At 49.5% G+C, this 24,628-nt stretch overlaps 4 protein-coding genes across 5 annotated transcripts; 2 read left to right on the top strand and 2 right to left on the bottom strand.

Annotated features, from left to right (window-relative positions):
- The first annotated feature begins 839 nt into the window (after positions 1-839).
- LOC136192792 (SH3 and multiple ankyrin repeat domains protein 3-like) lies at positions 840-6,953 on the top strand. The gene is made up of 20 exons (XM_065981497.1): positions 840-1,001; positions 1,285-1,382; positions 1,436-1,507; positions 1,569-1,691; positions 1,759-1,830; positions 1,890-1,998; positions 2,049-2,206; positions 2,260-2,427; positions 2,491-2,607; positions 2,776-2,853; positions 2,912-2,978; positions 3,036-3,203; positions 3,262-3,819; positions 3,879-3,974; positions 4,029-4,160; positions 4,210-4,334; positions 4,395-4,740; positions 4,793-4,852; positions 4,908-6,549; positions 6,603-6,953. The coding sequence occupies exons 2-20, from the start codon at positions 1,293-1,295 to the stop codon at positions 6,889-6,891; spliced, it is 4,470 nt and encodes a 1,489-aa protein (XP_065837569.1). The 5' UTR covers positions 840-1,001; positions 1,285-1,292; the 3' UTR covers positions 6,892-6,953.
- On the top strand, positions 6,949-24,623 carry LOC136192790 (epidermal growth factor receptor-like). 2 transcript variants are annotated; one of them, XM_065981494.1, is made up of 35 exons: positions 13,056-13,429; positions 13,492-15,780; positions 15,841-17,388; positions 17,435-17,568; positions 17,616-17,900; positions 17,958-18,057; positions 18,110-18,192; positions 18,243-18,481; positions 18,561-18,756; positions 18,817-18,954; positions 19,002-19,502; positions 19,561-19,656; positions 19,704-19,959; positions 20,007-20,105; positions 20,153-20,437; positions 20,492-20,659; positions 20,715-21,728; positions 21,778-21,875; positions 21,921-21,978; positions 22,039-22,096; positions 22,148-22,266; positions 22,319-22,374; positions 22,427-22,506; positions 22,560-22,756; positions 22,805-22,915; positions 22,965-23,025; positions 23,079-23,241; positions 23,289-23,379; positions 23,432-23,592; positions 23,642-23,753; positions 23,812-23,918; positions 23,979-24,122; positions 24,175-24,284; positions 24,337-24,471; positions 24,522-24,623. In XM_065981494.1, the coding sequence occupies exons 3-35, from the start codon at positions 17,271-17,273 to the stop codon at positions 24,598-24,600; spliced, it is 5,652 nt and encodes a 1,883-aa protein (XP_065837566.1). In that variant the 5' UTR covers positions 13,056-13,429; positions 13,492-15,780; positions 15,841-17,270; the 3' UTR covers positions 24,601-24,623. The 2 variants fall into 2 exon arrangements, with proteins under 2 accessions (XP_065837567.1, XP_065837566.1); XM_065981495.1 differs by lacking the exons at positions 17,435-17,568; positions 17,616-17,900; positions 17,958-18,057; ... (27 more) ...; positions 24,337-24,471; positions 24,522-24,623 and adding exons at positions 6,949-7,094; positions 7,170-7,655; positions 7,704-7,766; ... (21 more) ...; positions 12,447-12,587; positions 12,637-12,738 and having other exon boundaries at positions 12,788-13,429; positions 15,841-17,028.
- Positions 13,064-15,563, bottom strand: LOC136192796 (uncharacterized). The gene has a single exon (XM_065981505.1). It carries the CDS (start codon positions 15,550-15,552, stop codon positions 13,252-13,254), a length of 2,301 nt encoding a protein of 766 aa, XP_065837577.1. The 5' UTR covers positions 15,553-15,563; the 3' UTR covers positions 13,064-13,251.
- On the bottom strand, positions 15,571-17,229 carry LOC136192800 (uncharacterized). Its single transcript, XM_065981514.1, has 4 exons — positions 16,609-17,229; positions 16,137-16,556; positions 15,837-16,079; positions 15,571-15,776 (listed from the first exon to the last, which is right to left on the bottom strand). Exons 1-4 carry the CDS (start codon positions 17,227-17,229, stop codon positions 15,633-15,635), a joined length of 1,428 nt encoding a protein of 475 aa, XP_065837586.1. The 3' UTR covers positions 15,571-15,632.
- Positions 24,624-24,628: the final 5 nt, after the last annotated feature.

Here is a 24,628-nt window from a genome sequence, read left to right as displayed (position 1 = left end):
CTTTGGTCGGTGTCGATTCAGAGGTCGAAAGGTGCTCGTCCTGAGCTCGGGACGATCAGGATCGACTCTCCTCGTAAATTCCCTAGCATTTCACCCGAGAATAAGCATCCAAGGCGAACTTCTCGAAGAGGAGGCAACCAAGACACTTCCCAAAGACCCGTCGCGACTTCTCACCTACATCCAAGCGTCGCTCTTCACAATTCGCAATCTGTTCGCCTTCGACGCTTGGCCCTTCGTCGCCTATTCGGGATTCAAAATTTTCAACGAGCAATTGGAGAGAACGGGAATTGCGCTACCGTCTCTCATCGACGCAATGAATCGACCTAAAGTCATTGTCCTGTATCGACGCAGTCTCCTCGAAACGTTCGTTTCATTGGAAAACGCCTTTCGAACGAAGGAGTGGTTTCGCGCTCCCGACGATCCCCTAGTAAGGAAAGCGAAACCGCTGCACGTCGATTGGGATCGTTTCGTCGAGTTTGCGACGACCGAACGTCGACGCTGGTCGACGAGTTTGCGCGCGTTGAACGCCTGTCCTGTCGACAAGCTGTTTGTCAGCTTCGAGGACTTGGTCGAGAATCAGGACAACGAATTGGCGAGGATCTTTTCTCATCTGCATTTGGAACCGTGCGAAGTGGGCGTTGTCTCGGTTCGGCAAAATCCGGGTCGACTTTGCGACAAAGTGGCTAATTTTGATGAAATTCGACGTCGAATGGACGACGAGCGCGACTTGTACGAGCTCGCTTTTTGAAGGCAGGTGGACGTCGCAGAAATTATGTATTTGATAGAGATTGGTTGAAAATAGGACCAAAGGCGCATCCCTACAATTCATTTTGAAATCCGGGCACTGCGAAAAAGCCGGAATCTCCACATCGAAGGGGCGTTCCCAGGCAAGCAGTCCCTCCGCGCAGCGATTCTGCCCTACGTTCGAACAGAGCGCGAGTGCCTCGTCGACGTCGGATCACGAACGACGCCAAACCGATCGGCGTTCTAGCGGGAACGAGGTGAGCTCGAACGAGCGCCGAAAACTCGACGAAGCCCCTTTCCACTTTTTGTTGCGGTTCTAACACGCGATACGCACCGCCAAAAATACACGGTACGCTAAGTGACGAACGCTTTACGCACTACACGCGCTTTTCTACCGAACCCGGAACGCCCGTTGTGCCGACGGTCCCGCCCCAACACGCACTACAAACATGTGCCTGCGCGCATGCAAAGGAACGGCTCGTCTTTCGCGTGATGTCGCACCTCGTCCTGCTCGCTCAGCCATTCCCTTTTACGATATAGAGAATCCCATGACCTCGACCGCAGCGATCGACGCAACGAACGACGCCGTCGGCGGTTCGATTCTCATTCGAATTTCCGTACCGGAACAAAATCTCCAGGTCGCGACCCGCTCGCTCGCCCGCGCGCGATGTCAGCGCTTTTTCTCGCGCAGAAATGTCTCCAGTTCGAGTCGGATAGCAGCGTTTGGACGGCGAAACAGATCGTTCTCACTCGTCTCGTGAAGGTACGTGCGCGCGATCGACGTGAGAAAGATTTGTCGCCGGATTCTCGCTTTTCTTCTCCAGGACGTCCGCGACGCCATGAATTATGGGCTCTTTTTGCCACCGGCTAACGGACGTTCGGGAAAGTTCCTCGAAGAGGAACGACTCTTGTGTGAGTACTCTCTTAGGGAACCGGTCTCGTTGGAGGTACTGCAGTACGCGCGATTTGTTTTTTTCTCGCCTTTATCTATCGATCTTTTTTTCTTTCTTTTAGTTTAGGAAGAAAAGGAGAGATTACAGCGGCTTGTTTCTGGACGTGAAACACCGCCACAAGATAAATACGAAAGTGCGTTCATTGATTTTTTTAAAAGTCTGGCGATTCCAACTGACGAACGATCTCAAAAGGTGAATCAGAAGAAATTCTTGGAGCACGTTTCTACGGGCAACGTGGACAAAACGCGAAAACTCCTAGCAAAGGGCTTAGATCCGAATTACATGGACGAAGAAACGGGAGGTGCGACAAACACCAAGACTATAGAAAGAAAGGCAATTTGTTCTACTTAGTCATTCCATTGGCTTTGGCTACTACGGCTCCCATGAAGCAGATGAAAACGATTCTATTGACGCTCATCGAAGGCGGTGCTCATTTAGATTTCCGTTCGAAGGACGGACAGACGGCAATGCATAAGGCGGCTATTGAGGGAAACGTTGGTGCGATTGAGGTGAGTCGTTGTCTGTATCTCCTCCTCCGTGGCTATTTTGTGTTCTGAACAAGGTGATGCTGGACTTGGGGGCTTCACTCAATTACAGAGACAAAAAAGGATTAACGCCGCTCTATTGTTCGGCCGTCGTTGGCAGCAACCCAAATTGCTTCGAGCTTCTATTGAAGGAACAATCAATAATAATGATACAAGATGCTCAAGGCTGGCAGGAGATTCATCACGTGAGAGAAGGACGAGGAGTTTATTGCAGGCAGGGGGGAGGAGAAGTGCTGTTTGTTTTCTAGGTTTGCAAGAAGGGGCTTCTGAAGCACTTGGAACATCTTCTGTTCTATGGAGTCTACATGGACGCGCAGAACTCAACTGGCAACACGGCACTGCACATTGCTGCAATCAACAAGCAGGTACGACTTGTTAGAGTACACCAGTCCTCTAAGGTACAAAGTTTGCAGCGAGAAAGAGTATAGGCTTAGAGAAGGCATTGTATCTGTGTACACAAAGTACTCTCCCTTGTCAAGTGTTAGGAAAGCTTTTGGTGATGAACTGGGATTTTTACTGTTTTTGCCGTCCAGGAAGCGTGCGTTCGGGTTCTACTCTTTCGCGGAGCGAATAAAGAGATTCTGAACCACTCCAACCAGACGGCATATCAGGTGCATTGGCAAACGTCTCGCACACGTGTTTTTCCTTACTTGTAACCTGTCAATCAAGGTTGCTGTCATCTCCTCCAATTACACTATCGCTCGTCTCATCGAACAACACGTCGAAGCCGACGTCGGTACGGAGACAATCAACGCCATACAGTTTTTCATTGTATTCTCGGTCTCTTTTCTAGTTCGTTTTAGAGACAAACCGACGTACAACAGACGTCGTCGACCGTCAAACACGCCACTGGTACCGTCGTCTGATCATCGCGGCGGCAGCGACCGCCCGCGCATTCTTCGATCAGCTGTAAGCGAATCAAGTCTATTAGCCGCATCGGCTTTGGCTCAATCATCTTCAGGTAAAAAAAAAACGCGGCGGTTCCGATACGAAAAACACTCGCTACGTAACTTCATCAGGTTCTCCCGTGAATTCGTCACCCCGCATGACAACGAGGACGGCGGCGACGGCGACGACGGTGCAGCCGCCGAACGGTCACGTAAAGCCGAGTCCGTCGTCGCCCGTTCATTCGCCCGTTCAACGCCGATCGTCGTTCAGCGCGAAGACGATGCCGTCGTCGGGCGGCGGCGGCGGCGGCGGCAACGCGACGACGATTGCAACGGACGAGGTGAGGATTCACGTGCGGAACAATCCGTACGAAGCGCTCGGTCGCACGTCGTCGTTTTCCGTCGCGGCGGCGGCGGCGTCGCCGAGATCGATACTGAAGAAGACGAATCAAAGTCGGGAATCGTCGCCCGTGGCGACGGCGAAAACGTTGCCGCGTAACGTGAAGTTCAGTTCCTCGACCAGAGAAGGCGACACGTTGCTATCGTTCAAAGAGAGCGAAAAGGGCGACGGAGACGGTCGGCACGTGCGATTGTATCCAGCCGTCGCGGGACGGCGATTTATTGCCGTGAGAAATCACGTAGCGAAAGACGAGAGCGAGTTGAGTTTCGAAGACGGAGACGAAGTGGAACGTGAGTGCGGGGGGAAATTTGTGATTTAGAACTTGACTACATCACGTTATCTTTTTTAGTTCTTTTTGTTGGTAAAGAAGGTTTCTGGGAGGGACGGGTCGGATTGAGACAGGGTTGGTTTCCGAGCAATGCCGTCGTGGAAATGGTGTCAACAGGTAGAAAGGAAATCTAATAATTATAATTTCTTTTCGATGTCTTCTTTATTTTAGGTCATATGATGATATCTACGTCGCCTAAGCCAGATCGTGCCACTGCCAGTGTTTTGAATCAGTTGGAAACGCGAATCATAACGTTGGTAAAGGGAAATATCGGATTGGGGTTTTCTGTCCGAGGAGCTAAGTGTAAGATGCGTAATCTATTGTATCATTCGTATTGAAGTCGCCCGTTCAGCGTCGTCACCAACATTGAATTTCAAACCAACATTAAAAACCCCGTCGTTACAGTACGTCGGAACCGTGGATCCGGACGGGCTGGCTCAGAAGGCCGGACTCAAAATCGGCGACTACATTCTAGAAGTTAGAAAAAAAATCTCCGTAGTCTAGTTCCCTCGTCATTTATTATTTTGATAAAAAAAGATCAACGGCAAGAAAGTCGTGAAAGCAACTCACGCCGACTTGGTGAAATTGATCAAATCCGTTGTCGACGAAGTGAAGTTGACCGTGACCGACGGCACGCTACGCGCACCGGCGGCGGCGGCGGCGAAATCGACGACGCCGGTAGCGATGGCGGCAGCCAAGTCGGAGAAATCGTTGTCAGCGTCGTCGTCGCCGGCAATTGAACGAAAGTCGCTCGCTCGGAAGAACACGCCGCCGTCGCCTGAATTGCTTGCGAAAATTCTGACGTCAGGTTTGCCGCGTGGGAGACAGCAGGATCCTCTTCCCGGACTTGCGACGCCGCCGAGATTGCGATCGCAGTCGTTCAGTGCGTGAAATTCATTCCTAACGGTTGTGCTCGTAAACGTTTTCTCTCGTAGCTTTAAAGGGTGCACCGCCGCCGCTTCCCAAACGAAATCCCACGACGACCGCTACATACGGTGAGCGAAAACGATATATAGGGTTTTCTGAGTGGTTTAAATTTCCTATCTATAGCTTCTTCGTCGACAATTTACGAAAACGCTGAATCGGCTCAGGAAGAGTCAGAGTCGAGCACCGGCGGCGGCAGCGATTTGGCTAGTCAACTTGCTGCCGCCATATCGAAGATGGGCAGTCCCAAAACGGCGAGACCTCGATCGAAATCTCTGTCGGCTTCCGCGGCGCGAAAGACGGTGGATCCAATAGCGGCCATTGCGAAACTTGCCTCGGAACGGCGCGCGAGAGTCGAAGCGAAGGCCGCCGCTGCGTCATCGGAAGGCGAAGCGAAGGAAAAATCGACGGCAGAAGACGAGACGTCGTTTGCCGGCGGAGAACTTCGGCAAGCGCTCGCTGCGCGTAAAGCGCGAATGACAACCGCGAAATTGATGGAAACGACGGCGGTGGTGGCACCGGCGGCACCGGCGGCTTCCTCGCCTGAGTCGACGACTTCCAAAATCTTGCCGTCGCCGACAGGGCAACGTCGAGAGGAGGACACCGACGTGCGTCTTCGAGCGTTGAGCGACGCGGCGTCGAAACGACAAATGCGACCGCCTCGCGTAAGCCGAAGCTCGGACGCCGCGCCGAAACGGGAACCGAAAGCAAGTTTCGATTTGTCGGCCGTCTTAAAAGCGGTTCCTCCTCCCGCGTCGACTATCTCCGAATCGCCGACGACTGGAGAGCCGGCGGCGCCTCCGATCGTCGAGAAGCAGACAGTGGAAGAAGACATCGACAAAGCGATTGCTCTGTGGGGCGCCGACGAGTCGCACACAGCGACTGCCGCGCCATCGAAAGCTCCAGCGGATCGCGACATCATTCGCTTAGATGATACGGAACAGGAAGAAGACCGAAAGGGGACCGGATGGGACGATATCGTTATTCCGCCGCCGGTCGACATGGCGATGCTCGCCGCTGAACAGAGTCCCAGTTGGGAGGAAGACGTAAAGGAAGAATCGTCTCTTCACATTGTCGGCATTAATTCGCCGCCACCGGTCGAGACGTTTCTTAGTCCCAGTCAAGAGAACTGTCCTACGACGACTGTAGTTATTCCTCCGTCTAATGTCGAGGCGGAGCCTCCGAGTTTTCTACCGCCTCCTCACGATGATCTACTGAATTCTTTAATCGTCGGCTCGTCGTCGAACAGAATCGAAGCCGCCGAGATTGACGTATCGACACTGCCGCCACCGCCTCTACCAATCGTCGAGAATCATCGCGTTTCGCCGCCTGCCAACGTCGGCTCTCATTCAGGCGAGGAGGAAGAGATCGTCGTGCCTCCGCCGCCGCCAATCAATTTTGAGTCGAGCGACGTTGCGGTTGCCGACGAATTGACCGATTTCGACGTGTCTACCCTTCCGCCGCCCGTTGTTTACGACCACGAGGAAACGGAAACGAATTTCGCTTTCGACGTTGCGGATTTGCCGCCACCCGTCGTAACGTTTGAAAACGAAGCAGAAGAGAAAAACGTCGACCTTGCGTCACTACCCCCGCCACCGCCGGTTGCCTCTTTTTCGCCACTGCCTCCAATTCCAACGGAACCTCCGCCGCCTCCAATTCCAACAGAAGCTCCGCCACCTTTACTAGAAGATGAATTGGGCCCGCCTCCGCCTGTGCCGTCATTGCCGCCGCCTTCTCTCGACGACAACGAAAACACCGAAACAAAACGGTATGGAAAGTAACGTTTGCGTGTATTTTGTTGTCATGGTCTTCTTTCGATAGTGCCGCCACGCAATTGACGGCCGCGACTGAGACGAGCGGCGGAAAAGGATTCGAAAGAAAGTCGTTTAGCGAGTGGACGGTTGGTGACGTCTCGGATTGGCTTGGGTCGCTGGGCTTGGAAGAGTACGCGAAGACATTCGTTGAGAACGAAATCGAAGGTCGCCATCTCGTCGACATGTCGAAAGACGACCTGAAAGAGTTGGGCGTCGCACGACTGGGACATCGGCTCACGTTGGGCAACGCAATGGCGAAACTGCGGAACGATTCAGGAAGAACATCTAATAACTAAACAAAATTTATTCTATGCATATGACATATCTAATGACCACATGACATCATTACACACCTCTAGGTACGGTCGTACGGGTTACCTCACGCGTATCGATTGCCACTTTTTTGCTAGAATGCCTAGGACAAGGACACGGGAATCGAGCTTTTCCCTAGCGCCTATTGTTGTTCTTTTTTGCCTACTCGCCATTCCTGTTCGATCAGGTAAGACAAGAGCGTTGCTAGACATTCCTGTCGCGGCAAAGGAGGCGGCATCCACGTTTTTTTACCGCATTCTAGTTGCGCCGCGAACGTGTCGCGGCACGAACTACGGCACGACGATCCGTCTTCATGGCTCCACGCCCGACCAACGCCTCGCTCGCCTCCGCACTCGCCTCGATGGGTGTGTCGTCGTCGACGGAAACGTCGAGCTCGTCGGTCTCGCCGCCGACGCCGCCGCCAGTTTGAACCTGAGCACAATCGAAGTGATAAGCGGCTACCTTCTCGTCTATCGGACCGATCTGACGAAAGTCGACTTGCCCTCGCTCAAACTCGTTCGCGGCGAGCGACTTTTCGTCGATCGATTGTCGTCGCAAAACGCGTCCGCCGCCCTTGCCGTCATCGACAATCCCGCTCTCGTCGAATTGAATCTCGGCGCCCTCGTCGAGGTGTCGACAGGCGCGGCGCTATTCCGAAATAATAGTCGACTATGCTACGTCGACACGATTCGATGGGACGATATCTTGGAGGGAAATGGGACGAATTTCGGCTTGAATTCGTCGGGATGTAATGGCGTTTTATATTCTTAGAATGCGGGATAATTGTTGATTTTAGGTTCTCCGTGCCCTTCTTGTAACGGCAGTCGGTGTTGGTCGCCAGGAGTATGCCAACGCCCCTGTAAGGATTCATTCACCCGTAGTTGCAGAGTGGTCCTGTGTCAATTTCCTTTGGGCAAACGGCTTTTTGATTAGTGTCCAAAGTTGTATGTCCACCATCGTGCTCAAGTCGATGTGCGCCGAATGCCATGAGCGTATTGGACTGTTGTCACGAGGAGTGTGCGGCCGGCTGTGTGGGTCCTTCCAGTGATAGATTTTGCGAAGTGATTGATAAATCAGAGATTTTTTTTCACACGCGTTCACTCTCTGTGTAGGAGTGCAAGAATTCTAAAGACAGTGACGGTTTGACTTGCAGAGCTGGATGTCAGCCTTCAGAACTTGATTTCGTCGGCACTCGTCTTTGCATCGCTCCGGCAGAATGTCCTGGTATGGGTACACTCTCCAAATATAGCAATGAGCGACGATTTAAATTCTATGTTTTTTTTTCGTAGCTCACTTACTGCAACCCAACAGACCAGTTCCGTCGTGCAGTCCTGATTGCCAGGAAGATACCATCATTAACGAAGTCGACATGTTCAATGAAAAAACAGGGATGTGTGAACTTTGCAGTTCACCTTGCGTTCCACCGACGAGTAAGCGACGAAAACGCTTAGAATATATCTGCATTGTTTTTTTTGTATATAGAGTGCGCGGGAGTTGAACAGGTTGGACCAGTGCTTCACAAAGGAAACATCGCATCGTTTGCGGGTTGCAGCATTGTGGAAGGCAGCATTCACATCGATCGAGTCTCCTTTACAGGGTATAAATTCTAGGGGGCAGGGGACTCTATAATCACTTATTATTTTCAGCGATGCATTGGCCGGCATTGAGGCGTTGACGTTTGACGATTTGGTCACTGCCTTGGCTGACGTCACGGCAATCAACGGCTATCTAGCCATTACAGATGTCGACGACCCCGCGTTCACTGATCTCTCCTTTCTACCCAAATTGCGCGCCATTCGAGGACGATTCACACCCTATGTCAACAGCTGGTCTCTCTACATCAACGACAACGCTCACTTGGTTTCTCTTCAGACGGCCTCTCTTGAGAGAATAGATCGAGGAAACGTTTCAATTGACGGAAACAATCGTCTGTGTTTTATTGATTCTATCAATTGGACGCAAATATTGCGAGATCCAGAGTCAGCCCTAGTTGTCAGAGCCAATCAGGATAACAACACGTGTCGTAAGTTTATCCAACACGTGTCGTAAGTAGATCCACTCTAATATAAGAGATTTCTTCTTAGACACCCAGGGAAATATTTGCGACGTTGAATGCAGTGGATGCTGGGGCGCGGGACCCGAGCAATGTCAAAACTGCCAGAATTTTGCCTACGACGAACTGTCAACCGGCATACGTATTTGCGTGTCCGAGTGCAATTTGGCGCCGTAAGTCAAGAAAAGTCGATTTTTGATGCAGTCAGTATCCCTATCATTCAATCAGAGACGGGAAAACGTGTCGACCGTGTCCAAATGTCTGCGCACGTCTTTGCAAAGGACCGGTACGTACAATTCGCCGCCTCGGTGATGACGATAAAACGACTCCGTTTCTTTATCGTCCAGACTAGTCGCGATTGCGTTAGTGACGGACCTCCCGGCTCCGAGTGCAAAAATCGTATTCACTTGGGCGAATGTCTTCTCCCTTGTCCCGTTGGCCTCTATGGTGCCGCCGACAACAAGACCTGCTTGCCGTGTAATTCTTCGTGCGAAATCAACCCCAACCCGCCAACGGGATTACCTATTGGATGTACGGGACCGAAAGCGGTTCAAGGCCCTGGCGGTTGTGATCGATGTCAGAAAATTTGGGACCCCGAAGCCGTAAGTAACACCAAACTTTGGTGGCCTTACTTTCTGTTTTTTTTTTCTAGTCTGAGTATCAGTGTGTTGAAAGTGGTGTTACCTGTCCGAGTGGACGCTTTGACGGACCCGTCACAGCCGGCTTGCAACAAAGCGTTCCTGTAGGAATTGACCGGTCTTTGTAAAGCGCGAGGCTGAAATATTTGCTTTGTTCAGGCGTGTCGACATTGTCAGGATGGCTGTCTCGAGTGCAGCAACTTGGGGCTGCAATTTCCCCTCGTCTGTCAAAAATGCGCCAAGTTCGTAGAAGACGGCTCGTGCGTTCCCTCGTGCAGTGTCGGCACTCATTACGCCGACGGCACGATGTGTAGTCGTTGTCATCCGGAGTGCAACAACTGCTCGTTGGCGACTCGCCGTTGCGGCTGCACGGGTCCCGCCGACACCGACTGCAACGGCTGTTTCAACAGCCGCGAACGAATTCTCGTCACGCTCAGCGTTCGACCGACGTCGGCGCGATTGATCACGACGCAAGTGCCTACGACGACGACGACGCGTTTTCCGACGACCGTGCCGACCGTTCAGTGCAACGAAACGAGAAACGAGACGGCGTGCAATCGGACGACGTCGACGCCGACGACGACGACGACAGCCGCTCTTCGCACTACGACTCGTCCACCGATGAGGCCTACGCGATCTCGCGTGGAAGCGGTGATGCACGTCTGCTTATCCTTCCTACGAGCTCATAGTCCTTTTTTCTCTCTCTTTTCTAGTTGACTCGGTGCATTCCCGCCTGTCCCTCCGAAAAGCCGCTTCTCGATTTCGACACGTTCTGCGTCGCCGAGTGTTCGCCCGGCTACTACAACCCCGACGAGATGACGACGTGCCAGCGATGCGACTTGCAATGCGACGATTCGGCGAGCTGCACGGGCCCGTCGGCGTCCGACTGCGATCGATGCAAGACGCAAACGCTAATCGAACTCGACGGCAACACGACGTGCGTCGACGAGTGTCCCGTTAGATTTGACGTGCGTCTGATCGACAATCGGACGTGCGAGCGCTACAACGGAACGGAAGCGCCGACGAATAGAACGAGGACGACGCCGGAGCCAGAGAAGAAAGCGTGAGTTGTTCATTTATACGTATATACATAATATATAATATATAATTTTCTCTAAAGGCCTACTGTTGGTATTGCTGTTGGTGGCGGAATTGGAGGGGTCGTTCTTATCGCGCTTATTCTCATTCTTGTATACGTGGTGCACTCGCATCTTCAGGCAGAACCGAAACTAGAAGTACCGAGAGTTTATTTCGCTTGGTCTTCTTTAATTTCTTTTTCTGTGTAGGCTCTTCTTTTGGAACTGGCTGAGGTGCGTTTGTGCTTTTCCATTGTTGTTTTTTTTGTTTCTCAAGTGAAGTTGATGGTTTATTGTAGCTTCCGGACGAGTATAGGACCGGTGAGGCGAAGCTGGAAATTATAGATATAAAAGCTCTCGAATTTGGCAACAAACTTGGTTCGGGAACGTTTGGCGAAGTGTTCAAAGTAAGGCTTTCCGCTACGCGGTTGCTAGTCACGCAAAGTTGATTTAATTTCTAGGGTTTTTGGCATCCTGAGGGTAAAACCTTGAAAATTCCGGTCGGCATCAAAATTCTTGACCAGACGTTGGAACTGAAAGAAGAGAAAGACATACTTCAGGTAAAAATAAAAATTGAATATTAATTAAACAAACTGTTTTGCTCTCATAGGAAGTGGTCTTGCTGTCTGCTATCAGCAGTTCAGACGTTCTTCGCATATTAGGCCTGTGCATGAACGAAGAGGACAAGAGCATCATGCTCGTCTCTCACTACTGCCCCTTTGGAAGTCTCGTTCATTTTTTGAAGAGACAGAGACGATATTTGACCTCAACCGCCGTGCTTACGTACAGTTGGCAGATAGCTAAGGCACGGCGAATCTCTGGAACGGGAATCGCCAATTTTTTTAATTTTATTTTGCTCCCAGGGAATGGAATTTCTCTCTGTGAAAGGAATTGTTCACGGCAATTTGGCGTGTCGAAACGTTCTCGTTCAGAAGCCAAATCAAGTGAGAATAACCGACTATGGAACGTCGAAACTGGCGGATAATATTGGAAGCAGAGTAAGTAGCGCGGATAGATACGTACGAGAAGCATCCTTTAGCATGAGCGTAGATGCTCTTACCTTGGATGGCTCCGGAGACGATTCAGAAGGACGACTTCACAACCGAAAGCGACGTGTGGAGCTACGGTGGGCAGGAAGAAGTCCCATACGGTTTGACAGTGACGATTTTTATTCGTAGGGGTCACCCTTTGGGAGATCATGACATTCGGCGGCGTTCCTTATCGCGACAAATCCGGCGAGGACATACTTGCAGTGCTGCAAACGGGCGAGAGACTGCGTCAGCCGAAAACGGTCACCGTCGAGGTCTACGGACTCATGCTGCGCTGTGCGAGAAAAAGAAATGACTCTACGCGGAAAAATAGTCGCAACTGTTTTTTTTCTCGCCCTAGGTTGGCTTTTTGACCGAACTGCTCGCGTGGACTTCTCCGAGCTGGTCGTCGATCTGGAGAACTTGAAGAAAGATCCGTCGCGATACGTGATTGTTTCAAAAGTGCGAGGGAGACAATTCGTTCAGTCGTTTGAACCCCAAAACGCTTTTTCTTTCAGGCTGACGAGCTCGACAAGGACGATCGAGCGGAGCAGATGCGTCGCTACGCCGACACTCTCGGCGCCGACGATGATTACGAACTCGACTTCGATCCCGAAGCGGAGAAAGCGTTGTACGAAGATCCGGACGCGGAAGGCTTTTTTCATTACGAAGATCCGGACAAGCTCAAGGTAGAGAGATGAGAGGGAATCTGCACTAACAGTCACTCATTTTAAAACGAGACAGAATGGCAGCACTGTTCCTGAAACGAACGAAAATGAAAATCCGTATGATAACGACGGAGGAGTGCCTCAGTCTGGGTCCGCGGCGGTGCCCGATGATGATGGAATTGGGTACGAGAATCCGCTTCAGTCTCCGAAAAAGAAGGTTAGCGGCGACTTTACACGTTTTATTGAAGATGAGCTCTTGTATTTAGGCTGCTGCCGATCAACCGTCGAATTACGAAAATCCTCATGGAGCAAACGCAAAAGACGGCCTCTTTGACGAAGCGGCGTACGAGAGCGTTCCGAATTCTCAAGTTAGAAAAGAGGAATTTGCCGATTTGATAGAGGAGTTCTGTTTGGTAGGGTCCTTCGAGAGTTGGTTCCGAACAGGCTCCGAAGTACAGCGTGCCACCAGAGATAAAAGAGCCGGACGAAGCGGGATACGAGGATCCTAGTGCTAACGGCGACATGGGGGAGGGTGGCTACCAAGATCCAACAGAAATGCACGATGATATGGACGAAGGTAGTGGCTATCAGGATCCAACTGAAATGCAAGACATGGGCGAGGATTATGAAAATCCTCTCGGTCCGGTCGACGACGAAGGCTATCAGGCAGTCGATCGTCCGGAGCAGTGAACTGTATGTATGTTATTCATTCGTCAGGTACGAAAACATTGGGTTTTATATCTTGCTGAATAGCAGCCACAATCAGGGGGGAGGGTGTGATGTAGCAAATAGTTTTTTGTGTGCAGCCTGGGTGCAATAAAAAAAGCAACGTGAAAAAGTCGTCTTTCAAGGGAAAAACGTTTGTCTGGCTAACTGACAGATCATTCGCTTTTCTTGCAGTTGACCACGATGACATCGCTGAGACGCGACTGGGGAGTGACGATCAACGACGTCAACTTTCCACCGACGCAGCTCGCCTCAATCAGCGTATTTCCCGGCGCAAAGAGCCGAAAGGTGACGTCCCACGCGTCGACCGGCCAAGACGGAAACAGATAGACGGTATTATTCGTCGACGACCATTGCACGAGCATATAGTGAAGTGCCGTTCTCATCGTATTCAGATGATCGACGCTCGGCTCGTAGTCCTGATCGTGAGCGGCGAAACCGGTGAAACGCCATCCTGATTGCGGCGCGGCGCGAGCGCGCTGAACGACCATTTTCATAGCGTCGTCAGTGATGCCGAGGATCGCCGCGTCCATGATGTCTTGGCACCATCCGTCGTTGCACGGGTGCCGTCGATTTGCGTAGGTGAGTTTGGCGACGGCGAGATCGGCGTCCGACATTCCGTACGCGTAGAGACGAAACGGGTGGACGACGTAGAGCTCCGTGTTTTCGCTGTTCGATTCGTGAGACGGCAGCAGTTCGCCGGGCATGATGTAGACGTTGCCGTGGGCGTCCTTCGTCGTCGCCACGTCGGGGAGGTCGTTGAGCATTTGTTGCCAGCGATTCTGATCGTCGTCCGATACGTTGATACCTTTTGATTTGAGCTGAAGCATTCGAGGAAGAATGGCGTGAAGGCCGGCGACGTCCGGCGTTGGATTCGTGACGCACGTCGAGACAGTGGCCGGAATATTGGGACACTGCCACGTTTCCAACGACTGGCTGGGAAAGAAGACGGTTTTTCCTGTCTTTGAATCCTTGTTGGGCCAGTGTTTGTCGTAATAGGTCAGCACGGTTTGCGCGATGGGGAGCAAGTAGGACTGAGCGACGGTCTTGTTGCCGGTGAAATCGAAGTCGTCCAAAAGCAAAAAGACCAATTCCAAAGAGCCGACGATGTGATAGCGAATGTAAGTGTTCGACGCAATGTGATTTGCTTTCTCGCTGCATCCGTATCCGAATCCATTGTTGTCATACGTACCGAAAGCAGTCATCGTCTCGGGAAAAAAACCTCCGCTGTGATTGAAATATATCTTCGTTCGACCTTGAACGAGTGGCAACAGTTTCACGTAGAACTGATAGAAACTGCGCAACATGTCGAGGTCGCCCGAAGCGAGAGCGTTGTAATACGGTTGACGAGTATTTTGCCACCAAATGCCGCCGCCCCAGTCGCGGTAGTCTGGCCCGTTTGTGCCGTCGTCAGCCGTGAACAGTTGACCGTTGAATTTGATGGGATAGGCACCTCGACCGTCACACGCGTCTAAGAATCGTTGATAGGCGGCCTGTGCAGAGATTACGTGCCCGTCGTCGCTTGTCTTTGAATCGACTATAACGCCGGATTGCGTCCAGAATTTTCCCCACCACTCGGCTGTGTTCTCGTAACTTTTCGTCACAGCTGGATTTGCGTATGTCTGTTTTGCTAGCAACATCGTCCAGTCCTCTACCGAATCCATCTGTTGCGTCAGAAGTGTTACCGCCATATCGAGCGATTGAATATTCGACCCGGAAAGTGTTGTCGGATCTGTTCTCTTCAATGCGACACCTTGGATCAATCCGCCAAACGTGACGTTTGTCAGTGGATCGTGCAGTGAACCGTTGAGAGAATCGAGGCCCTGTAGTGTGAGGGAATCAGACCAGAAGGTGCTGTTCGTGGGATAGTTTCGATGATACCAAAGGAGGACGTCTGGCGAAAAAGGAATCGTATTGACAACGGTATCGGGGAACATGAATCGACTCTTGCAAAACTGTCCACCTACCCACGATTTTGGCACGGGTGTCGTATCGTTGCGCCAGACTTCCAGAGAGGCTTTGACCGAAAACGATTTCTCGTCCGTGCGTGCAGCTTGGACTCGAAAAGCGGGAAGAAGAGCATCGACAAACAAAAGAACTTCGTAACCTTCAGAAGAGATATTGACGCTCGCGCGCAGAAGATCGAGCGCCTGGCGAAAGTCACTCGTGGAGGAAGTATAGAGAGGAGGGTCAAAATGAAGGCGAATGCGTCCGACTTTGAGCAGTTGCGCGTTGACGTCCCACGCGTCGGCTTTTGCCAGATAGAAAAGCACGTCACCGGTCTTATTCTCCAACCAGACGTTGCTGGCTATATCTCCGTTTCCCAGCGGCAACGAGCCTCTTTCGTCGGCCGTAGTCGTGTTCCAGATGACGTTATACGCGGAAACCCAGTCGGGATCGAGGCTCTCACTCAAGCAAACGAGGACGGTTAAAACGACGACAAAAGCCCTTTTCATCGCGACCGTGGATATTGTGAGGGGGAGAATATACATCACGTGAAATAAATTACATCGACATAATTGCAAAAGCTACAAAATCAATGATCAAACGGAGTTATTGATCTCTGAAGAACGCGAGGCAAACGACGTAAAGAACTATCGGAAAAGCGTTCAAAATTGTCTGATATATAATAGCGACATATGGCTTGAAGAGGCGGAGGATCAGATTGATCGGCATAGATCTAAGTAAGAAAGAGTGCTACCTATTAATAGTAGACACTATCTAATTGGGAATTCCTTACGTAGCTCATTGCCTTCTTGGCCCACTGTCTCGCTCGCTCGTCGCGACCCCACGCCGTGCACTGAATCGGCGCGTAGCTGTTGCCGTCCTCTCGCGCGCATATCTCCCGATTTTCGGCGCCCTGCATGAGATTGGCGGCGGCGAACGCGCCCATACGCCGAACCACGGGATGTCGACCAAAGAGAAGAACGGTGAACGGGCGCATGTAACGCCAAACGTAGTGCCCGTCCTCGCGCTCTCGAATCTTAAACGAAAACACTAATCAAAGAAGAAGAAGAAGCATTCAAGTAAACCGACCAACCTCGTCGGGATCATTCTTCTCCATCCAGTCCGACATGGGTTGGAGTTTTTCGTCCATATTATCAATGAGGTCCTTTACTTTTCCGTCGCAAACGTGAACTCGATTGTGCACGGTCTCAAGCCGTTGTTTGGCGTTGACGTGAAGGCAGAGAGATGCCAGCGCGTTGTAGCCCGTGTAGGCCAGCATAATCGTTGCGAGACGATCCTCTTCGTCGTATTCGTAATTGAAGTCGGCTATGACCTTCACGCACGTAGAGAAAATGACGTCGACCAAGCCGGACTGGATTGCTTGTTCGTGAAGGCGAAAATTCGAACAGCAGCAGTGAGTGCATCCAAGTGCCAATTCGACGTCTTTCATGTCATCCGAGTCCTTGATCGTTTTGCAAAAGATGTCGAGGAAACCAAATTCAACGACCTGGATCTGGAAAATATGAAAATTCGTTATCTGACCAGTGGTACATATGGTTCCCTACTTGAATATCTTGAAACTCGAGCAATCCCCACAGAAGACCGTAGCATTTTCGTTTCTCCTCACGACTCGACTCCTTCATAAGCGGCTTCAGCACGTCGAGTATTCCCTCCCTAATCAGCAGCCGACTGCGATAGTCACTCGAGCAGAAATTCCAGCAGGCGGACAAGGCGTAGCGAAGCACTTCGCGAACCGGACGACTTCCGATGATTTCGACGAGACGACGAATGCCGTCGCGTCGCGCAAAATAGTCGGCGCTGTAATAGCGCTCCTGTTGATACCAGGGCCGAAAGTGGACGAAGGAAAGATCGTAGCACGAACTACTGATTTCATTCGCCGTTGATTTCGGCGAATTCAACACGGTGATGTGCCTGTCGACTGCCGCCTTGCTCGACGCGAAGCACGCGTCCTCGACGTCCTGAATGATCGCGTTGAATCGCGATTCGTCGAGGTTGTGCGGCGAATTGGAGTAGATTGCGAATAAACGGGTGCGCGCCTTTTCGTATTCCGTGTACGAAGACGGATCGCCGCGGTCGGTCGAACTCGAACGGCGTACGTGCTTGAGGAGGGCGTCGGACAGCTGAGCGCGGAGATCCCGCTCCGCCATCGTCGTCACCGCCTCCATTTTTACCTTGCGAGTCGCTGCGACTCCGCTTGCGCATCGGCATGGGAAAGAAAAGAAAAGCGGGCGATCGCGGGGTACCAAAAGCGAAGAGAAATCCCGTTCAGCACAAGTTGGACGAGTTCTCGACTTTGATTCAGTCCGAGAGCACCGTATTGGAAGGTTAGAAACTCAGACGGCTCCTCCCTGACAAAGATTTCTTGTTCAGGCCTCGCCTGCTTCAACAAATGCGCTCGAGACGTCAATGACGGGCCGGAATTCGTGGAAACCTACTTGGCCTACTCAAACGAAGCCAAGTCCTTGGTGCAGTTGCTCAACCAAGACAAATTTCCACCACAACAAGTAAATCCGAAAAGATCGTCTTTTTGAAGTTCGAATATCGTGACTAGCTCCAGCTTCTGCTCGAAGCGCTCGAAGCTTTATTTCTTCACATTGCCGCCGATCCAGATCACCAGAATTTGGGCCTTCGATTGTCTCGTCGTCTCGTTCACAATCACTTGAGAATCGTCTATCAGGGTCTGAGCGCTTCAGCTCAGAACTCCCTTGTCGTTGCCTCGTTGAAATTGCTCGCCACCGTCGTGACGCTGAGTCCGACGATTGCTCGGGAGACGCAGTTGCTTTTCGACTTCTCGCTTCCTTCTTTGAAGTCTTTTCCGAGTCGAAGAAATCACAAAGTCGTAGACAAGAAATAGGATAGGAATTCTTCTATGATATTCTTTGGTACTCCTTAGGAGAAGGGCAAGGATGTTAGGTCGTGTTTTGTAAAATTCTGCCTGGCTTTTTTGGTGTCAGGCAATGGAGTCGTCACAACGTCGGCTCTGGGGAACAAAGGTAGGAATTTTTGAAATTTTGAGAAATCGAGTCAATTGATAAAGTCGTATAGTTTTATTGAGTGCTATTATGAAAAATCTTGCTGACGATCCGTTGGCAATTATTCACCTTGTGCTTTCCGTCTTGGAACAATACGTAAATTCCAAGCGGCCAGTGTAGTTTATTGAGTATTTTCATCATGATAGGTTTTGGACAATACGTCTGTTTCTAAGAGCACCAAAATTGGATATTTCTCGCCTCAATGTCTAGGCTATCTAGTCAAACTTTATGAACGTACCGAAGACCAGCTGGAAATTGTTGCATCCGATGGCTCTTCTCAGCCTGTTCTTCTGCGCGACTACGTTCACAAGTTCCTGGTGAAATTGTGCTGCTCGCATGAAAAGGGCATCGCTTTTAGGGCCCAGCCTCCTTTCACTCTAAAAAAGTACGACATTGAACCTCCTTACCTCATTCGCTATGAATGATATCTAAATTTCATTTTTGTACGCATTTGTTTCTTTCAGATCAAACAATCCCGTTCTTCTTCGCTGTTTGACTGGACTCAGACAGCCGTGGAACGATTCATTGGTCGTTGAACTCGTCACTCGTGTTCTCACGTCATGTCCAGATTTGGTTCGGCCCTATTTCTCAAAGTCCTCATTCCCAGTCGAGCCCAAGAAATCGGAATCGTGGTTTAACACGCTCAAGTTCTTCATCAACGTAAGAAAAAAAGAAATTGCACACTCTCATATTGCGTTAGAAAGGTTGCTCGTTTTCTAGCTAGTTGAAAACGTGCAAGGACACGTGTCGTCTATTTGTCCCCATCCAAAGTATCATCCCAAAGAACTGCTACCGCACGTCGTTGGCCTTCTGTGTCCATCAGCAGCGTCTAGGCAAGTCCTTTCTATTGGCCTTCAGGTACAACGTGAACAATGAATTCCTCCTTTTTAAATTTCGATTTTTAGCACAAGGAAATCGGCGTTCGTTTTGCAACGTGCGCCTTTCTCGTTTCAGTCATGCGTAAATCTCTTGAAGTAGTCAATCGCTGCGAGCAAATTACCGAGGACGATTTCAGATGGGGAGATGCAGGCGACCGGACCTTTCTCAGCTCGTTTCGAAACGAGCTCGAGAAACTTTTCCCCGATGTAAATCTCCTACTCTCAGTCAGATACAACGCTGCAATCTATTTTCACGATCACGGAGAAGAGGAGGAGGAGGAGAATTTTCTAGATGCCAATGTGAATCGTCTTACGTACTATGCTAAGGTATTGGAGGCAGTCGATTGTTTCGTTCGTCTCGTGCCGTCAGCCGTTATTCGTTCGGGCTACGACTTTTGTAAGCTTCTCGGTCATCCTCGTGGGGATATTGAACGAGAGGCGTATCTCGTTTCTTTGCCGGAGAATTTGGTATTAATGCTATTGAGTATTATGAGATACGTACCTAGAGGAAGTTGCCGGTGGCTTGACGTGAGTTGGGGGGTATCTAATGCTGCTGAATGTGAATAGGGAAATCTATCATTGTTAGGCTCGAACGCAGACGTCGTCTGGACTTCTTGGCGTACTGGCTTTGCTGGATAAAAATGAAAGTTTTATTGAAGCAACGATGGCTCTTCTGCAGAAGGTCGCAGCCCATTTTTTCCTTTTTTCTGTAAGCAAATTTTATTTCAGGTTTTGATCGATCTGGATTTGTTTCAGCACAGCGCCTCGTTGGAGTGCAGTCTCTTTGTTGAAGCTATAAAGTCTTGCACTAAGACGTACTGCTGTCCTTCGCTGTTGCGATGGATTGAAAGTGTGATTGCACTTTCGGTGAAAGATCTCTACAGCTCGATAGAAGAGATATGCCATTCGCGTCAAGCCACTACGTCATTTGACATCGACGCAATACTAGAAAAGGAGGACTTGGATGAACCCCTCTCCCTTGGAAGTACAGTCGAATGAGATATTTCTTTGAGTTATTCTATTCTCTCGTAGGTGATTCATTTCACATGCCATTCAGTCCCGTAGTCATTACGTGCCTTCAGCAGTACTCAAAGAGCATGCAAGCCACGTCAGATGATCCAAAATTTATTTGTAATTTGCCTCCACGACGTTGTGCATTTCTGATTTTTTTCTTTTAGCATCTCTGTCGAATTTGGTTTCTTCATTTCTACTGAGACTTCTGCATATTCAAACCAACCCAGAATGTCTTGTGGAGACTGTGCTAAAGTACGTGAGACCACGAAAAGGCGAAAGCGCATCATCATCAGAGCAGCAGCACTTGGTCGCTTACTTTTCAGCATGGAGCACGGCTGGCGAAGCTTTTATAACAGTAAGTAGTAGTAGTGAGGAGATGCTTGAGGAAGGCAGAGCCAAGCTTGAGAAAATCATATCGTCGAAGCAAGCAAAGCTGACAAGACGAAAAGGTAGTTTGAACTTGTCCACTTTTATTTTTCTGTGGCGTACTCTGTCTGTTGAAGTTCAGAGATTGACTGAGACTGAGAAACTTTACCAAGTATTGCTGTCCATTGGACCTCAGCTGTGCATCGAAAATGCTCAGAAGATTATCGACTTTTGCGACTGCTGTCTGGAAAGAAACTACGACGTATTTATTCACTACCTTAAAACTCATTTTGGACATTTCGGAGGTGAACTACAGCGTTGGGGTATTTTTCTTATGACCGAACTCAGTTACCTGTGTAGATCTTCCGAAAGACGTCCAATCTCTCCTCTTTCCTCTCTTTCCAACTTGGCTTCAGCTGGCTGCGACTTCAATTAGGTTCAGTGACGAGAAGCAATCATTTCTACCTATCCTTCCCAGTGAATCGTTCCAGACGATTATGCTCAACGAGATGACTAGCCTACAGCGAAATGATCTGGAAGAGGTAGCCTTGACCGCCTTCTCTCGTTTGTATCTACTTCTCGAAAGAGACTCGTCGGCTAAAACGCCATGGAAAACCGTTTCTTTTTTCCTTGCTCTGCTGCGAACTTCTGTTACGCAGATGAAACTTTCCGACTACCTCGTGGGGCAAATCTATCCTCGTTTATCTGTCTTTTCCCAAGTGATACTCGAGTCTCTTCCAAAACCAAAACGGAGAGGAAAGACGATCGAGATGCCGAACGATTATCAATCGAAATGTCTCGTTGACATTTGTGCCATGACAAGATCGGCGTTTGATCGCATTCCTGCGCTCAGAAGCACCGTAGAATCATTTGCATCCAGGCTGCTCGATCAGATTCGCGAGAAAGGCCATCTAAAGCCCGACATTCTGTTCAGTCTTTTGCCCTGTTTGAATGACGAGGGCATTGCGTTGGCCTTGGCTTCAAGCAAATCAATCTTTCTATCAGATAACGGCGACTGCTGCGAAAATTTCGTATCACTTTGCACGGAGAGCAGCAGTGAACGTTTACGAGAGGAAATAATTCGAACGTTGCTCGCTTTTTTGATAGAAAGTCGGATCGAAGTTGCCGGGCGAGCGCTGAACAAAATATTTGCTCGTTTTCCGAAAATTTATCGTGCGACAACAGAGGACGTATTCTTTTTGCTGACGATTTTGACTCCAGCTTCAGTTCGAATCTGTGCGATGCTTATCGAGAACGACAAGACTTTAGCGGAAGCTTTAGTCGCCGAAAACCGGCGCGTAAATTGGACGGTAGAAAAAGACGTACTGGTTCCTGTGTCGGCGGCACTGCTGTGTCAACTGTCAAATACAGCAGGTATTTAAATAGGTTGAATACGGCAGTTGAGAGATAATTACGTTGGTAGGCAAAAGCGAGAGGAGATTTTGCAGGAAACTGGCTGATCTTTATTGGGAAGATGCGATCGCCCACTTGCTGAATGCAGAAGAGAAAGAAGAAGAAAAGGTTACTTTTTCCTTTTGATTATAAAGGTTTCAATATTTGTTGTAGAAAATTTGGTGTGATCTACTGGTAAGCTTTCTTCGGGAGATGAAGGTGAAACCTCGAGGTTCGTAGTGCAAGTGCAATTTCCACTGAGAGACATCAATTAAAGGTATATCGAATTCAGGAAAAGAACGGTGTTTGAGAGCGTTGACTCTTTTGTGCGCTTGCCCCAACTGGACTAAGTTAGAAAATCTTCTGAGTTTTGGTTAGTTTCTGTATGTAGCTGCTGTTAGGTATCAGTTGGCCTCATCTGAAGCATTGGCTCGCTGGATGCTTCGGACCGACGCCACTGACGCCGTTGTTCTATTTACAAAAGCTTGTTTGGAACAACTTGTAGCAGCATTGAAGTGTGGTATGCTGTTCCTGTGGTCAATCTTCCAGAGAAACTGCACTGATCTTCCTAGGCAAATCTGTGAACGAAACGAATCTAGCAAAGGTTGTTTCCAGCTGGGCATCAAAGGTAGGAATGACGATTACCTGTGAAGAGACTTCACCACGTATTATACTAAAAGATAACGGAAAGCGAAGACGCAAACATTGATTTTTCGCCTCTGATTCCTACGTGGAACGACTTTTCCGAAACATCTCTACGGTTTGCATACTATTGAAGTGACGCGTGACGATCATCTGGTGTTATTGTTGTAGATTCGCCCTTTCGTCTTCGGAAGTTCTCGATATCGCGGGGTCGTTAGTGCCGTCGCTTTACTCTGCTAACGCCGACGCTTACAGCGACCTCATCATATTGCCAACAGAACTGTTTGATGTACTAGTCAATCAGCCGGATTTCTTCACCCAACTGTTGGAATCAACAGACACTGATGAAGATGAAGGACTGACTAGAGGTATTGGAAGTTTTTTGATGCAGGTTTACTCGACAATGTCTCTCATAGTTTCACTTATTCGTCTCATGTGCGCTCTCATGAACGCCTGCCCAGCTCTTCGCACTCTCGAGAACGCACGCATACTTTTAGTTGCGTACAAGCCTTATTTGTCTTCAGAAAGTAAGCGTGGATGCAATGTACAGTCGTGGTCTTCATTTTTACTCCCCAGATAATTCTCTTCTTGTCTTATTGCGTCGTATTGAGACCGACATAAAATTGGACAGTCTGAGGTGAAGAAACAGCTGAATAGAGGGGTTCGTTTCGTGGATTTCTCTGACTGTAGTCCGTACTTGTGGAGCCGGCCTGCTCTTGAGCAGGCAAATCTACTCGGCGCAAGCTCGCTCAACGCTAAACCCGGGCTGCAAGATGTACTAGATCTTCTCGCTGATGATGGGTCAACGATGTATAAGACGGCTCAATATTTTCCTCTAGAACTGAAGTTGGAGGTGAGAGGAAATTAAGAATAGTTTTTACCTATCGCATCTTTCACTAGCCAACTTCTTGGTTTGATATACTGCAAGAGAACGGTTCTCTGTATGATCCTCGTTTTTTGCTGCCCTTATTTGCCCAAATGATGCATCCAGGCAAGAGATTTCATCTTTTTCTGTTCTCGCAGCTATTCTCGCACTGTTTTAGCCTTTCTCATTGACTGTCGTCAATTGGTAGAACGCGGCGTGTTGGGTTTAGCTTTGGGTTCTCTCAGTTCTTACGACGTTCATATGAGAGCTGCCGGCTACTTGGCCTTGGCTGAATTTCAATCTCAGCTCGATGGTGCGAGATTTAGAGAAAAACTACAGGTAGAATGTGAGAATTCATTACTATTCCGTACATAAAAATTTTTATCAGCTCCAGATGCTGTTAAGAAATTTAGTCAATGCTGTAACTGAATCTAACATGCGACTTCCCTGCCTCATGACTTCTTTTGTTGCTAAGGCTGCACACGTCTTACTGAAACCAGGTCAGTAGAGGCCGTGAGCGTCGTGCAAATACAGTATCTACAGTTTTGCTATTGTTAGATCATTGTGTGTATCCCTTGTTGAACAAATTTCTGCTTCAGCGACCTGTGCTGGAGCTCAACGACGTTCCGATGTTTTACGAGCTCTTCAACAGTAGCGGGTTTGATGTATGTACGAGCGTGTATTATCTCAAAACTCGCGCTGACCTGCCCTGTTTTCTCTAACAGTTTAAAGCAGAGAGAGCATGGATGTTGCACCTCTTGTGCGAAGGATTGCGAGACTCGGCCGATTACCGGATCTACCAGAAACGGCACGTTTTGGAAATGGCGATCAGTTATCACGACTCCCACCTGAGTGATACTAGAAGTCAGGTCGGTGTTGAAAAAAAAAGATCAGCTCGGATTTGGAAAATAAGTATTTTAGGAGCTGGTTTTGAATTTGGTCTGGAGGGCTTTGCAGATTCGTAGAGCTGCGTTGGATTTGATTGAGCATCGCGGCTTGTTTTCGTGGCTTCACGGACTGATCTTGAACAGGTAAATTTATTTCGTCCAAATGCCTGCTTGCGTGCAAATTTTGGGGTTGCAGTAACGGAAAAACTAAGATGGGGAAGGCAGTGGAACTTATGCAAAACGCATTCACTTGGTTGGTGGAAGACGAGAGAGAAAGGAAGACGACTTTAGAAGAATGTCGCCTGTGTTGCATTTCAGCCGTTTCTTTGGGGTAGGTTGATATGTGAGATCAGAAAAAAAATTAAGTCTGTTTATATGCAGATCCAGTTCAGATGGCTCAATATGGCCGGTGAAAGAAGTGTTGGAGCAGTGTGAGTCAAAATTAAATAACTCATACTGACTAATGAAAAATTGGTTTCACGTGCATT

Source organism: Oscarella lobularis, chromosome 11 (genome assembly GCF_947507565.1).
Source record: "Oscarella lobularis chromosome 11, ooOscLobu1.1, whole genome shotgun sequence".
NCBI classification, from domain to species: domain Eukaryota; kingdom Metazoa; phylum Porifera; class Homoscleromorpha; order Homosclerophorida; family Oscarellidae; genus Oscarella; species Oscarella lobularis.
The sequence above is the reverse complement of the archived record's forward strand: the minus strand, read 5'-3'. Positions and strand labels throughout refer to the sequence as shown.

What these genes read in the sequence shown, in the direction of transcription:
- LOC136192796 (XM_065981505.1), bottom strand. Translation starts at nt 15,552, where the DNA reads ATGAAAAGGGCTTTTGTCGTCGTTTTAACCGTCCTCGTTTGCTTGAGT.
- LOC136192800 (XM_065981514.1), bottom strand. Translation starts at nt 17,229, where the DNA reads ATGGAGGCGGTGACGACGATGGCGGAGCGGGATCTCCGCGCTCAGCTG. An exon ending in TCGAGTTTCAAGATATTCAA is followed by an intron (nt 16,557 to 16,608) that starts GTAGGGAACCAT and finishes CATATTTTCCAG; the next exon opens with ATCCAGGTCGTTGAATTTGG. An exon ending in AGAAGAATGATCCCGACGAG is followed by an intron (nt 16,080 to 16,136) that starts GTTGGTCGGTTT and finishes TTTTCGTTTAAG; the next exon opens with ATTCGAGAGCGCGAGGACGG.
- LOC136192790 (XM_065981494.1), top strand. Translation starts at nt 17,271, where the DNA reads ATGGGAAAGAAAAGAAAAGCGGGCGATCGCGGGGTACCAAAAGCGAAG. An exon ending in GATTTAGAGAAAAACTACAG is followed by an intron (nt 23,593 to 23,641) that starts GTAGAATGTGAG and finishes AATTTTTATCAG; the next exon opens with CTCCAGATGCTGTTAAGAAA. An exon ending in TGAGTGATACTAGAAGTCAG is followed by an intron (nt 24,123 to 24,174) that starts GTCGGTGTTGAA and finishes TAAGTATTTTAG; the next exon opens with GAGCTGGTTTTGAATTTGGT.
- LOC136192792 (XM_065981497.1), top strand. Translation starts at nt 1,293, where the DNA reads ATGACCTCGACCGCAGCGATCGACGCAACGAACGACGCCGTCGGCGGT. An exon ending in ACACGTCGAAGCCGACGTCG is followed by an intron (nt 2,979 to 3,035) that starts GTACGGAGACAA and finishes TCTCTTTTCTAG; the next exon opens with TTCGTTTTAGAGACAAACCG. An exon ending in AGACGGAGACGAAGTGGAAC is followed by an intron (nt 3,820 to 3,878) that starts GTGAGTGCGGGG and finishes TATCTTTTTTAG; the next exon opens with TTCTTTTTGTTGGTAAAGAA.